General features: G+C 45.0%; 1 protein-coding gene across 1 annotated transcript; it reads right to left on the bottom strand.

Moving 5' to 3' along the window:
• Positions 1–4624: 4624 nt before the first annotated feature.
• On the bottom strand, positions 4625–14851 carry cdh26.1 (cadherin 26, tandem duplicate 1). Its single transcript, XM_068753562.1, has 21 exons — positions 14776–14851; positions 10332–10459; positions 9579–9635; positions 9393–9485; positions 9150–9305; positions 8924–9071; positions 8651–8820; positions 8408–8536; positions 8150–8335; positions 7778–8046; positions 7525–7670; positions 7216–7443; positions 6911–7132; positions 6678–6793; positions 6532–6606; positions 6052–6117; positions 5843–5917; positions 5456–5491; positions 5279–5350; positions 4855–5047; positions 4625–4647 (listed from the first exon to the last, which is right to left on the bottom strand). The coding sequence occupies exons 1-21, from the start codon at positions 14849–14851 to the stop codon at positions 4625–4627; spliced, it is 2664 nt and encodes an 887-aa protein (XP_068609663.1).
• Between the last annotated feature and the right edge of the window lie 166 nt (positions 14852–15017).

Genomic DNA, 15017 nt, shown 5'->3' with positions numbered 1-15017 from the left:
ATCTGGAACGTTGTTATTGAAGTCTGTTTTACTTGGATTAAGCCAAAAGGAATGCCATGTCACAGAAACGTCTGGCCCAGCACACCTGAGGAAAGGAGGGCGTGTCTCACAACAGATGAGCCCATGTAAACCCTATGGCGTAAACCTGGAGGTTGAGCAAATGTCCTAGGGATTGGGTGTGTGCAAAGAAATATCTGTGTGTAGGTATGTGTTTGTGTGTGCATGTGTGGGAGTGTGAGAACGTGTGTATTTGGCTTTAGTTTAAAGATGATTATATCTTGATATTGTTACCATGTTCTGGCCTGGGTTGTAACCCATCAAGAAACCTGACTGTATAATTTTAATTAAAAAATATATATTTAATTTGTAGAAATAAATGTTAGAAAAACAACAGCACAAAAAACAAATGTTGACGACTTTATTATTCGCAAAGGGCAATCTGCCTGATGCTCAATGTTTGTTTTCAAGCAAATGGAAGAGCCATATTATTAATTTCAGTGATGCTAAATTTCTGATATTTGAAATCTACCACCACAAATTCATAGTTAAAGTATGAATGCATCTAGTATAGCGTATTTATGAAAGTGTTTGTTCTTTAAAAAAGATTTACATAAAGTCAGTGTGACATAAATCCACCTTTTTTTATATTTGTTTCGTGAAAGTAGGATTTATAATCATTCGATTTGTGATTTTTGGTGCTCTTGAGTGTTAATAATTTGTTTTTTATTTCCTAGTTCACCATCAGGATGTAATTTACTGTGTATCTCCTTCCTTTTAAATAGGGAGTGTATTTTGTCCTGTGATGACAGAGGCAATATGGCCGCTGCCAATAACAAGCCTGAACACTATAAAGACAAGACAGCCTTCACTTTGCATGCTCCATTTGCTTTACACATCAAAGAATCTGTTGCTCTCTGCAAACAGTGACAACGCAGAGGATTAGCTCTTTCAATAAGTTCTGTTACGACACATTTCTGCAGCACCGATGCTGCTGAGGTCAGTCAATAGGAAATAAGTTAAATGTATTCAAACAAAGCCATGATGAAATAGGTTGAGATTTTGCATGAGGAGTAATAATATATTGAGTTAACAAGTTGACTCAATGTCTTTGGCCAAGGATAGTTTATTTAATATTAAGAAGAAGAAAAAAACAGAAAAACACTCAATTTAAATCTGTCTCATGCATGGTTGAGAGGGTCGTCCTACGACCGAGAGGTTGGCGGTTCGATCCCCGGCTCAGGTGCATGTGTACACTGTCGTTGTGTCCTTAGGCAAGACGCTTCACCCGGATTGCCCGGGCGCATGCGCACGCTGCTACCAGCAGCAGTTCAAACTGCTGTAAACCAAATTGCCCTCCAAGGGACAGATTGATAAAGCATTATTATAAAGGTATCATTGCTCTGTAATTATAAACCCGTTTAAAAGTTATGCAAGGCGGATGTGGAAACATTTCCAGCGGCCTTGATGCAAGAGGCTCAGCTGCGTGGGATGTTCGACACCTGTTCAGGAAAAATGTAACTGTCACTTTTATGGGCGGTGAAGCTTAGCACACAAGATTTTGGCACAAGATTTACCTGACAAGACAATGAAAGAAGATTAATTGTGAGTTTTGTACTGCAAACATATAATTCCTAAGAAAATTGAAGTGTGAGACAAACAAGTTCAGTCAAGTCCGTATAGTCCATGTCACACCAGCAACAAAAGACAAGTCAGGACACTCAGCAGCCGCTTCCAGAGGTAAGCCAAGGATAACATTATAGAGTATAATATTGATTATCATTGCGACGAAATCCGACTTTTTGAGAAGAAAATGCCCAGCAGGATTTACATAACCCAAGAAGAGGAGGGCTCTCAGAGTCTTCCTCCTCTCCGCCTGCGCCACACACCTTCAACGAGCGAGGAAAAGTGTAGAATGTTTAGGTTTTATTTTAGTATTAATTTCTATAATGAAGGTTATCTTTAATTCTTTTCTATATTTTCATCAAACATAAACCTATATACCGTAATTCCCGATGTATAAGCCGCTAGTTTTTTCCAATATTTTGAACCTTGCGGTTTATGCAACAACGCGGCAAATTTACGTATATTTTCCCACTTTAACAAGCTTCCTGTAATATTCTGAACACCGGACTTCCTGCCGCCAAAAAACAGAGCAAGTCGCAACAGGAATTTGCCTCCAGATGAGAGTGAGGAGAGCAAGAATGAAGCCGATCCAACGTCGGAGGAAGCAATTCTGAGGCTATTCAACTCCGACACCGAAGGAGAGGACTTCAATGGTTTCAGTGCGCAGGAGGAGGAAGATAGTGACCAATGACCTTTTTTCTAGGCTACTGTACACTGCTATTGTTTTTTGATTTCGTTACCCGTGTTTCATTGTTTCATTAAAGGCCTATTTATTTTCGTTACGAGCCGTGTTTCATTAATGACCTATTTATTTTGGTTACGAGCTGTGTTTCGTTAAAGCCTATTTATTTTTGTTACGAGCCGTGTTTTGTTAAAGCCTATTTATTTTCGAAAGCATTGCTTCGAAAGCATTACAAAGCATTACTGTTGTCATGTCTAAATTTAGATCTGTGGTTCTTATCGTACAAGATTAACAGGCCAGATTCAACCTGCAACAACAACAAATGCACATAAAAAGGTAACACCCAAACGTAAGTATCATACATCCTCTGGGCAAACACAACAATTAGAGCACCTGCCCATTATGCTTCTGCTGCTCTAGTGGTGGCCAGTTGGAACCTGTTTCTGAGGTGCAGCAAGCAGGATACATTAATCCTGATTCAGGGCCGCCACATGTGCTTAGACTACTATTGGCTAATGATTCGCATTCGCCAGCCTGGTGAGGTGTCTGCTGGACATTTCTGCAAGGTGATGGCACAATCCTGGTGAACGTGGTCCATCCATGTCCTCCGCGAAATACAACTTTCTGCTAATGTTCTTGTCTTTTGACAGATGCGGCTGGGTTTCATGAGAGAGCGTTCATTAGGGGTTAGTTGGATGAAGGTAAAATACTCCTCTATTTCCAAACACTGCTTTTATTTTCCATTTAAAATGAAGCTTGCTGAAGATAAAAGATGCAAAACTGCACCTAAAAAAAACAAAACAGTCAAACCAACGATGTGATTATATCATCAGATCAATAGCAACATTTACAGTATAAGCTTAGAACAGGGGTGTCAAACCCGTCCGGTGGACGGCCGAGACACTCCAGGTTTTCCTTCCAGCCGGCCAATAAAGCAGGTGATTGTAATTATCAACACCTCTGATTTGAGAGAAGGAACTCATTAGTGAGATCAGCTGCCGGAGAGATGGTTGGAAAGAAAACCTGGAGTGTCTCGGCCCTCCACTGGACAGGTTTGACACATGTGGCTTAGAAGGAGCAGCATCCTCTCGAGAATTTAGCCATTCGTATTTCTACAAGTGGTATTTTTCGACAAAAGGGTTTCACAATGTCCACATTTATAGTTACGTTTGAGGCCAGCCGTGATTAGAGACAGTGTCTCTGAGGAAATGACAGGAGGCGGAACTAAAAGTGGAGGAGATGAAGATGCTGAGGTTCTCCTTGGGAGTGACCAGGTTGGACAGGATTAGAAATGAGACAATAAGAGGGACAGTGAAGGTTAGATGTTTTGGAGACAAGGTCAGAGAGACCAGACTTCGATGGTTTGGACATGTCCAGAGGAGAGACAGGGACTATATCGGTGGAAGGATGCTGAGGACGGAACTGCCAGGGAACAGAAAGTACAGTAGTATATTGCAGTACATTCGAAGATATCGAAATGCTACCATGACAAGATGCTCGAGTTCTGTTAACAGCACTGAGGCTCTCTAAAAACATCACAATACAAAGTCTCCAGAGCATGACGATTTGGTGCAGTGCAGTGATTCCCTCTTCAAGTGAACAAAATACAATTTAAAATATATAGCCAGTCGTTTCATGGCTAGATGCCCATGTACAATAATACCAGTCTCTATGGCCCAATCCCAAGTCCTGCCCCTTGCTATTATACTACGTGCAGGAAGTTTTGTCCTGCGAACTGCTCAGCTTTGTGTAGTACTGTAAAACAGGTGGTCCTCACTTAACAACGTACTCGTTTAACAATGACTCTGAGTTAGGACGGGCTTTCTGAAATTTAAAAGTATGTGTTTAGCGACAATAAATCACTGTCACGACAAGCGGAATGTACTGGCTGTGGAGCTTTGAGTGAAAATGTGCAGTATAAATGTCCTATACGTGTGCCAATCTAAAATCAAATTAATTCACTCATTCATTTTCATCTCCACTTTATCTACCTTGCGGGTCACGGGTGTTGCTGGAGCCTATCCCAGCTTTACTATGGGCGAGAGGTGGGGTGCACCCCGTAACCATCGCCATAGCAACGTAGGGTCCTTTGTGTGTAAACATTTTCGGTCAACGGAAGTTTCGCTTAGACCGGGTCTTAAGAACGTAACTCCGTCGTTAAGTGAGGACCAGCTGAACGTTTTTTTTTTTTTTGAGGGAGGCCTGAGAAAAAGCAGGCATCAAATCTGATTTGATGATGTCTGTGGTCATCCAGGTCATGGTTGATGCAGCTGAATCTATTCAACACCAAGGTCCAACCATGATTTCAACCAAAATCCCTCATGACTCTGCTTTTAGTGGCACTAAAATAAGGGAAGAATTAAGATTGGGCTTACATGTATGAGAGCCAGATAGCGTACAGCTTTTACGAGGAGATGTTCCAAAAACATATCCCAAACATTTTTGTATGTCTTTTCCCCCGATGATCCAGGCAGGTCAATCGATGATCACCACCTCAAAGTAGGGGCAGAGAAGTCCAACAGGGAGCCTTTAAACCGGTGCGTATCTACCTGTCGGCTGACAGATGCCTCCCAAGGTCTTGAACTTTGGTCCCAAATCATTCAGAAATGTCACATCGTTGTCCAGGTTGCTCAGCGACATCCGATCCAGAGAATCACATCTGCTGCTCTGCCCTTCGTACGTATACTGGTGGGGCTTGTACTCCAGGTAGTCTGTGTGATGTCCATCAACCATGCTCAGGCACTGCGTCATCGAAAAAAACACACATTTCAGCGTTTCTAACAGTTTCATTAGCATTAAGTTGAATTAGAGCCCATTCGCTCCAGTCAGTGCTGTGCAGAATGAGCAGGTTATTTTATTTACTCATCAATAAAAATGGCTGCATTCCTCGTTTTTTTTATGGAACTTTTATCCCAAGTGTTTTATGACTCATTCAACGCAGCAAAGCACTAAAACCGAGACAGCGCCTCTTACCCTGTTGAGTTGGTCCTCAAGGAACTGATTTGACCGCATGCTGAGAGCGCCACTGTACATCGACGAGCGTCCCTGTTCACAGAGAGACGCGTTCTGAGCCCTAACTACATTCTGAATATGTATTACAAAATGTCGAAAGCATTTAAAACATACAATTCAACAAAGAGCACTACTTACATAGGTGTTGCTCCTGCCCGCCGTCCACTTAGAGTACTGCAATTAAATAAGTACACAGATTCAGATCTCCTCACTTGAGCCTGTCTGCTGGTTGCTATAATTGTGGGGTTATTTCTTTAAGAGATGGCAAATACTAGTTTTCATTTTATAAGAGAGAATCCATTTATATGCATCAGCTTAGATTAGATTTATCTGTCTGTGATCCAGATCGGGTTTGAGACATCATGAGAACAAGTTGAGAGACAGATAAAGGCCACGTTGCGCGGCTAATCATTAAAACGGAGGCTGTAGCACTCCCTTGTGGACTTGAGAAGGTAGTGTGCAAATGCAAAGCAAAAATTCACCAGGAAATGTATGAGAAAAAGAATCGGATGGGCAGTCACTCACGTTGGACTGTCCCGTCTGTCCTCTGAGAGTGTCTCTTTGACGCTGCATGCCCATAGAGCACATGTCGACGTTCATCTATTAAACACACAGTAAGCACATTTTCACCCATCGCCTAACCCCATGACTTCAATGTATTGCTTAGGAATCTTTTTTTTTTTTTACCCCACAGCAGAAAAAAAGAAAAGAGCATTTGAGGATCAGAAACTCACCGTGGAAAACCGTGAAGTGTTATATGTGTCCATGCCTGCTGCGAATGGATGGGCCGCCTTCGGCAGCTAGTCGAGCAAAGCAAATGTTATTTCCGTCAGTAACATTCAGAGAGTGTTTTATTCAAATATTTGTGAAGGAAAATGCAGGGAAATAAAACCAGGGCACTAGTTTATGTGCATTAAATTAGCCTAACTGCAAACCCACCCATATGTTTTGCACACTACATGCAATAAACTCAATCATAGCTGTATTTCATTCATGTGTGAATGTGATTCAAACGCTGCAACCGCTTCTACAACAACACTCATTTGTCACTGCTCTGCTTGTCACCAGATTAGTCCTGTCACACATTTTTCTCCAGGACTATGTAAATCTTTTCTTTGCCAGAGCTCCTTTGCGTTCCTGTCGAGGGCCTGAATCTGACACCCCTGAACCCTGCTTTACACAAAGGCCAGCACAGGTAGGGAGGGTGGAGTTACCTGCATGGTGCCCTGCATTAAGCCGTCTGTTACAGCCGCACTGTTTGACAAGGTCCGTAGCAGACTAGGATCGGCCTGACAGAGAAGAGAGGGGGTGAATGAATTGGGTAAATGACAAAAGGTTTCTGGCCATTGTCTGTCCACACCTTGCAGACCCCTCCTTCTTGGTTGTACTTGATTAGAGTCTGGCAGCCTTCTTCGTGCACCATGGGAATGTGTTTGAACTCCTTTCCACAATCACATATAAAGAGGAGCAGCAGTACTGCAGACAAACATTTGAAGCATGGCTGAATGCAGCGCATAGTGTGTGCTGTGTGTGTGTGTGTGTGTGTGTGTGTGTGACAGGGATTGTGTGTGTTACATTGATTGTCATACTCACACAAAAATAGGAGGATTCCTAGAACCATTACCGCAATGGCAGCTGCCCCAAGGCCGGCTGAGGCTGTCCTTTTGCTACGGCAAACATGCGCCTTTTCACAGTCACACACAATTACGGTCAATGTTTCATGCCCGGCCATGTTCTGCTGGTCCCGAATCTCCAGGGGGACCAAGTAGTTACCATAAGGGAGTGGTTTCTGGCTTACAAGTCCACCTTCCTCACCTGGGGAAGAATGCGAAGAATAGTGAATGCTGGTGTTTCAACTGGAACTGTTTATGGAAGGATGGCTAGAAAGTAGCGCTAACCAAAGGCAGGCTCCAATTTCCATTGCTCCGCCACAGTTTTGTCATCTCCCCCCAGGGAGAAGGTGAAGGGTCCGCTGAAAGGAGGGGCGTCGGCGTCTTTGACAGGAACCATGACCTTGTCCTTGTTTCCACACAAAACCACATGTTTGTTGACCAGCTGAGGCAAATTGTCATTGGCATCCCCCAGGTGGATCCGGACAGTGCCTGTACCCGTAGCGGGGGGCTCACCTTGGAGACCACAGGAAGGGAACAAGAGCAACGTTAAGATGTTTTTGTTTACCAGAGATAAACAACATGTCTTCTTCATACCATTGTCTATGGCACCGATGAGGACTTTGTATGCGTCTGTGCCATTGAGATAGAACGACTCTCTGTCCATCTTCTTAGCTGATATGACTTGTCCTGTGTTTTTATCAATGGTCACCCACTGAGCTGGATCTTCTAACACCACATACCTGTTGGCAAATGTACATTTTTTATTCTCGATGCGACAGCAAACCCAGCGGGCGCACAGCGGGCGCACAGCGGGCGCACAGCGGGCGCACAGCGGGCGGACACCAACCTGATCTGCGATACATCAGAGTCCACATCTGTAACCTCCGGAGTGTATAACACCTTCCCGGGCTTCTCCTCTTCTTTGTGGTACACGTCAGCTGGATCCTTTGTAAACTGAGGCGGGTCATTAAGATCGATCACACGGACCGTGATGTTGACGGAATCATCAGGCGGGACCGCGACTACTTTTGACTTATCTTCACAAACAAAAATGGACTCCTCGTTCTTCACTCCGATCTGCAGGACAATTAAACTTGACCTCTCGTAATCCTTCCCCTGGAAGAGACATACGCGTTTGGGCTATTTCCAGCTGCTTATGATAAATGGCAGAATTTTTTCTTGGCCACTGAGAAATGAAAAACGAAAAAAGCAGAATTACCTTGACGACGCTCAGAATACCCTCATTTGTTTCGGGATCTGTTTCAATCTTGTAGTTTCCTTCCTCGTTCCCTTTGATGAAATAGTATACGGCACGCCATGCCGGAGAGCCTGGAGTGTCTTCGTCCACAACTGATACTCTCAAAATGTCGTCTTTGGTGACTGATTCATTTACCGACGCTTGGTACTGGACAGGCAGAGCAGTTTCATCATTAGCCTCATGCGTCACTCATACAGTTATCAGGATAATCAAATGTACCTGTCTATCCTTGAACATTGGCAGATGAGTGTTTGAATCTACCACATTCAGAGTAATGACAGCCGTGGAGGAAAGGGAAGGTGTTCCGTGATCTTTTAATTGAACAGTAACTTCATGCTTTTTAACTTTCTGAAAAAAACCCAGAGATTTTTCTTTTTTCTTTTCTTTAAATAATGGATATTATGATGGCAAACCAGTGTGTGTGTGCATTTCACACACAAAAAAGGGTCACTAAGTGCTCACATCATAGTCGAAACATCCTTCAACGGTGAGTTGGGCCCTTCGATCGCTGATCCGTTTAAAACCAATGACGGGAAACTTTGGGTTGTATGAAAGCATCGTGAGGTTGACCAGGGAGTTAGCGGTGTTCGGCTGATCTCTGTCCATGAAGTGCAGCTGCACTGGCAAGTAGCCTTCCGAGGGTAGAGGGAAGGAAAGAAGGGAGGTTACCTTTTTGTTCTGATATGTGACAAGCAGAAAACATGCATATGCTTTTAACCCTTTACGGGTACTCACCATTTGGTGTACTTTCCGCCACATTAACTGTTCTTTCAAGATTTGTAAATGTAGGTGCGTTGTCGTTGATGTCCTGTAGTTCCACGTCAAATGATAGCTGCCTATCCATTGGCTTTTTGGTCCATTTGTTAAGGAGATCAAACTGGATCTGCGGGTACAGTCGCTCATTTAAAACTACTTTTAGTAAATCAGTGGGATTGGGATTGGGATCCCTGTGCCGGCTCACGTGAAAGGGTTTGCTGTATGTCTCTCTGTCGATTGGCTTGTGAGCGTAGACAAAGCCCTTCTCCGGATCGATGGAGAAAACGCCCAGCGGGGCGAGATCCACACCCATCCCCTTGATTTGAAACTCATGTATATTTCCCGTCATGTCGTTAAACATCTGGATTCAGGATGGGAAACACCTTGCTGTTATTATTTACACGATGACCTGTCACACTGATTTTCAACACATTTTTATTTTTTTTACCCGTGAAATTAATTTGGGGTATGGTCCAGGATCTTCCTCCCCCAATTCAATCGTAGACAGAACCCACCTCCTTTTGGAACGTTTCAAAAGCTCCTGTTCAACCCACAATGTGTGTAGATCAAAATTACATGATCATCTCTGCTAGCAGAAAAAGATTTAGCCAAAGTTTGCAATTTGAAACGTTACCCGTTTCAAGCGTCTCCTGAGGCCACAGCAAGAGTTGTCTATGGCAGTTAGTCCAACCTAAAAAAAGAAAATATTAAAGTGATACGTATTCTCAACTTGTCAGAGCCACGCAGACGACATCAATATACTTTTACTTTTTAAAACTTTTTTTGCTGTCTAAACTCTTGACCCAAGGAGACTCTCAAACTAAACTAAGTTAATATTAAAGTAGAAATATGACAGTAAGAGATGCAGCAATAAAGGTAGAGGACAAGAAGGCTAGCAAGGTTTAGTTCCACGGAAATAAGTTCAACGAAGTCTGATTTGCCATTGAGAGGTCGTCTTTTGAGGTCAAACCTCAAAAGACGTGGCTGCCAAAAGCACGGCATCAGGATTTAACATTATGACCCATGGATGGATGGACTGTAACCCATTCAAGGCTGTTAAACTCACGAATGCAGTGCTGCTCTGTGCATTTAGCAGCGTATGTTAATTACTTCTGCAAACTGTATTTTTATGATGCAGTAAACAGAACTGTTTTATTTCATCTGCTCTGAACTAATTAAAACTATTTTGTACATAGGCGCTCAGTTGTTTCAAAGACAAGCAATTGCAAGGGACATACTGTATCTCTCAGAAATGTATTTTGTGTTAAAAATACGTGAGCTTTCACTTTGTTTTCTTCATTGGTACTTTAAAATAAAAATTAAAAAAAGATATATTCTATAGAATAAGTTACACACACTGAAGAGAAATAAAACATTCAGGCCTTACCAACAAGAGAAGGAAAAGAGTCCTCATCTTGATCCGCTCTGGTGTAATACTACATGAGAAGACAAATTTCAGCAGAAGCCGAGGACAAGGAAGACAGCCCACAATGCCCGCAGGCGGAGGTTGGCCGACTTTGGAGTTGACAAAGGTATGTTTGTGCAAGACGGGCTGTTATGTGCGTTATTAATTGCTGTGTTGACGTCTTTTTTTTTTTTTTTTTTTTGTTTTTTTTTCTTTTTTTTTTTTTTTTTTCTTTTTTTTTCTTTACCTTGTCTGCATTCGTGCTCCACAGTGACGGACATAACGTCAGTCACTGCTGGAGTTCTATGCAATTTTTATTCTTATAGTGATTGTGACCGTCACCTGCCCTCTTGGCAGCCTAGCCTATTCCTATTTTATTGATTTTATTACCTGCTTACCACCGTAGAGGGCTGTGCACACCGCAGTGAACATACCACATGAACAAACAAAAAGTGACAAATACACAGTGTTCTGAGAAGAAAGTGCAATGGATTTATTTGTGCCCCTTAATTCTACCCCTTCCATCCAATCATCACCAAGAGTTGTCCCAATACACCAGGTTCACATTCGTCTCTAGAGGAAAGTATGGATCACCAAGTTCTCAGATCTGAGGAAAAAGAGAGAGAGCATAGTGAGAGCCACAAGCACGGACCCAGCAACCTCCACTAACTCAGAGATCTGTGTGCGGGGTTGACTCTCTAAACGAGTTTTAATAGGTGCTGGAGTGGTGGATCTGGCATGCGTGAAACCTCCACCTAAGAACGGGGCAGCCATCCCGGACCCAACAATGGCGACATAAGCCCCCAGATCACCCCAAGCAGCTACAGCAACCCAACAACGACCACCATGGCCCCACCAGAACCACACGCAGAAGAACCAGTCCAGGGCCCGGGGGCGACTTACACCAACACAGCCGACGAAACCTAGGCCAGCGCAGCGGCACGGGGCACAGCGGGCCGGCCTGGCGCCCCATCAGCACCCAACACCACGCCCCCCCCAACCACCCGCCCCCCTCCCAGCACCCTCCACCCATCCCACACACCCCCCACAGTCCCCCAGCCCCCCCCACGGCCCAGCCCCCCCCACCCCCCGCGCCCCCCCCCGCCCCCTCCCCCCCACCGCACCCCTCCCCCCCACCACCCAACCCACCGCCGAGCTCGGGCAACCCCCCAACCCAGCGAACCAGCGTCTGGGGAACGGGAGTAGACAGTGCAGGGGCTTCAGCCCTATCCGACCCTATACAGCCATTTGGGAGGAGAGTATTATTCCCTGGGATGGAGAGTAGGGAGCAGGAGGCCGGACCACCGTCCCACCCCAAGCCCAGCCCGCTAAGGCCCCACACGCCGCGCCAAGGCCAAAAATAAATAAATTGATTGTGAACCCCCCCCCATACCCTGTCTATATGGCTCCCCAGATCCCAGACTGGGGAACCCTCCCAACACCGTGAATGTGTGGACACCCAGGTGCTATATACACATGTATGTAGTGCGTTAAAATTTGGGGCAGGAGGGGCCAGACGGGGGATGCGGAGGAGGGCAACGGCGCACTCCTGCCCTGCGCCCTCCCCCTTATCTCCCCGCCTAGCACCCACGTAACCCCATGTGGTGCATTAAAATGGTGGGGGGGGGGGTTGCAGAGGGACGCTCGGTGAACGCCCCCCAGCACCAGACCCCCCAGGTGCATGTCCCTATGTGTATATTTACAAATGTGTTGTGCTAAGGTGGTGAGTTAAGAGGCGCAGCACATGAGGCCCCAGCCAACCAGGCGGGGGGAGGAGGGAGCCCGACCATAGTCCCCAGCCTCACCCATCCCACCCACATGTGTCAGAGGGCCCAACCATGCACAGGGCCTGGATCGAGCGCCGCCCCCGACGCATCCCACCCATCCCCCATAATCAAGACCCCCAGGAAGGAGGGAGCCGCGAGGCCCCGGCGGGAGGCAGGATGCCGGAAGAGGAGATGCGGGGAGAGAGGGGAAGGGGGAGACCACGAGGGGAGAGGAAGGGAGGCGAAGGAGAGGGGAGAGGGGCGACGTGTGTTGACGTCTAAGTCTTTGTTGGATGAGACCAGTTGGAGCCGCATTCAGCTTGCTTTGTTACATTCGAATATTTTATATCAATAAAGGTGTGAGGAGGAACTCTGTGAGGAGTTCTTGCTATGCTGAGCAACGGGGATCGGTTCAGGTGAAAGTCCCTCTCGTGCATGGCCTTCATGTCATGCAAATGTGGCTCACCGCAGCATTCTTTAAGCATCAGATGACAAACTCAAATAACATTTTAATCCAGTTCACACTCTAAAATCATAAGATTATAACAACATTGCATTGTTTTATTCAACTCACCCAATGCAACTTCAATCGGCGGGTTGTGGTGCCTCTCAGTCTGTCTACTGATCATTACAAAGAGACACAAAACATTCACGTAAATGTTGTTTAATGACACTTGTTTTGTCTAATTCAGCCTTATTTTGTGAATCTCAACTCAGTTTCCCTTTGCTGTACAAAAACAATATAACTTTTTTTCTGAGTATGCGATTTTTACACAAAATACATTTTCGGAATGGTCTCGACGAGGGCTACGCGTCTGTGGGGGCACACAGACACACACAAACACGAGTTGACTCGCTGCGCTCGTCAACTCGTGTGTGTGTGTGTCTGTGTGTCTGTGTTGTTTAGTGTCGGGGTGTGTGTGTGTCTGTGTGTCTGTGTTGTTTAGTGTCGGGGTGTGTGTGTGTGTGCTGTTGAGTGTCGTGGGTGTGGGCGTGGGTGTGTTGGTCGCCCGATGGTTGACTCGCTGCGCTCGTCAACTCGTGTTTGTGGATCTCTGTGTGTGTGCATTTGTGTTGTTTAGTGTCGGTGTGTGTGTGTGCTGTTGAGTGTCGGTGTGTGTGTGCGTGAGTGTGTTGGTCGTCCTCAACAGCATGGCAAAGTTGGATGCCGAGGCTAATGGCTAATGATTCGCATTCGCCAGCCTGGTGAGGTGTCTGCTGGACATTTCTGCAAGGTGATGGCACAATCCTGGTGAACGTGGTCCATCCATGTCCTCCGCGAAATACAACTTTCTGCTAATGTTCTTGTCTTTTGACAGATGCGGCTGGGTTTCATGAGAGAGCGTTCATTAGGGGTTAGTTGGATGAAGGTAAAATACTCCTCTATTTCCAAACACTGCTTTTATTTTCCATTTAAAATGAAGCTTGCTGAAGATAAAAGATGCAAAACTGCACCTAAAAAAAACAAAACAGTCAAACCAACGATGTGATTATATCATCAGATCAATAGCAACATTTACAGTATAAGCTTAGAACAGGGGTGTCAAACCCATCCGGTGGACGGCCGAGACACTCCAGGTTTTCCTTCCAGCCGGCCAATAAAGCAGGTGATTGTAATTATCAACACCTCTGATTTGAGAGAAGGAACTCATTAGTGAGATCAGCTGCTGGAGAGATGGTTGGAAAGAAAACCTGGAGTGTCTCGGCCCTCCACTGGACAGGTTTGACACATGTGGCTTAGAAGGAGCAGCATCCTCTCGAGATTTTAGCCATTCATATTTCTACAAGTGGTATTTTTAGACAAAAGGGTTTCACAATGTCCACATTTATAGTTACGTTTGAGGCCAGCCGTGATTAGAGATAGTGTCTCTGAGGAAATGACAGGAGGCGGAACTAAAAGTGGAGGAGATGAAGATGCTGAGGTTCTCCTTGGGAGTGACCAGGTTGGACAGGATTAGAAATGAGACAATAAGAGGGACAGTGAAGGTTAGATGTTTTGGAGACAAGGTCAGAGAGACCAGACTTCGATGGTTTGGACATGTCCAGAGGAGAGACAGGGACTATATCGGTGGAAGGATGCTGGGGACGGAACTGCCAGGGAACAGAAAGTACAGTAGTATATTGAAGTACATTTGAAGATATCGAAATGCTACCATGACAAGATGCTCTGGTTCTGTTAACAGCACTGAGGCTCTCTAAAAACATCACAATACAAAGTCTCCAGAGCATGACGATTTGGTGCAGTGCAGTGATTCCCTCTTCAAGTGAACAAAATACAATTTAAAATATATGGCCAGTCATTTCATGGCTAGATGCCCATGTACAATAATACCAGTCTCTATGGCCCAATCCCAAGTCCTGCCCCTTGCTATTATACTACGTGCAGGAAGTTTTGTCCTGTGAACTGCTCAGCTTTGTGTAGTACTGTAAAACAGGTGGTCCTCACTTAACAACGTACTCGTTTAACAATGACTCTGAGTTAGGACGGGCTTTCTGAAATTTAAAAGTATGTGTTTAGCGACAATAAATCACTGTCACGACAAGCGGAATGTACTGGCTGTGGAGCTTTGAGTGAAAATGTGCAGTATAAATGTCCTATACGTGTGCAAATCTAAAATCAAATTAATTCACTCATTCATTTTCATCTCCACTTTATCTACCTTGCGGGTCACGGGTGTTGCTGGAGCCTATCCCAGCTTTACTATGGGCGAGAGGTGGGGTGCACCCCGTAACCATCGCCATAGCAACGTAGGGTCCTTTGTGTGTAAACATTTTCGGTCAACGGAAGTTTCGCTTAGACCGGGTCTTAAGAACGTAACTCCGTCGTTAAGTGAGGACCAGCTGAACGTTTTTTTTTTTTTTGAGGGAGGCCTGAGAAAAAGCAGGCATCAAATCTGATTTG

The sequence above is a fragment of the Brachionichthys hirsutus genome, chromosome 2 (assembly GCF_040956055.1).
Source record: "Brachionichthys hirsutus isolate HB-005 chromosome 2, CSIRO-AGI_Bhir_v1, whole genome shotgun sequence".
In the NCBI taxonomy this organism is placed as follows: Eukaryota; Metazoa; Chordata; class Actinopteri; order Lophiiformes; family Brachionichthyidae; genus Brachionichthys; species Brachionichthys hirsutus.
This window is presented reverse-complemented; position numbering and strand designations above follow the sequence as displayed.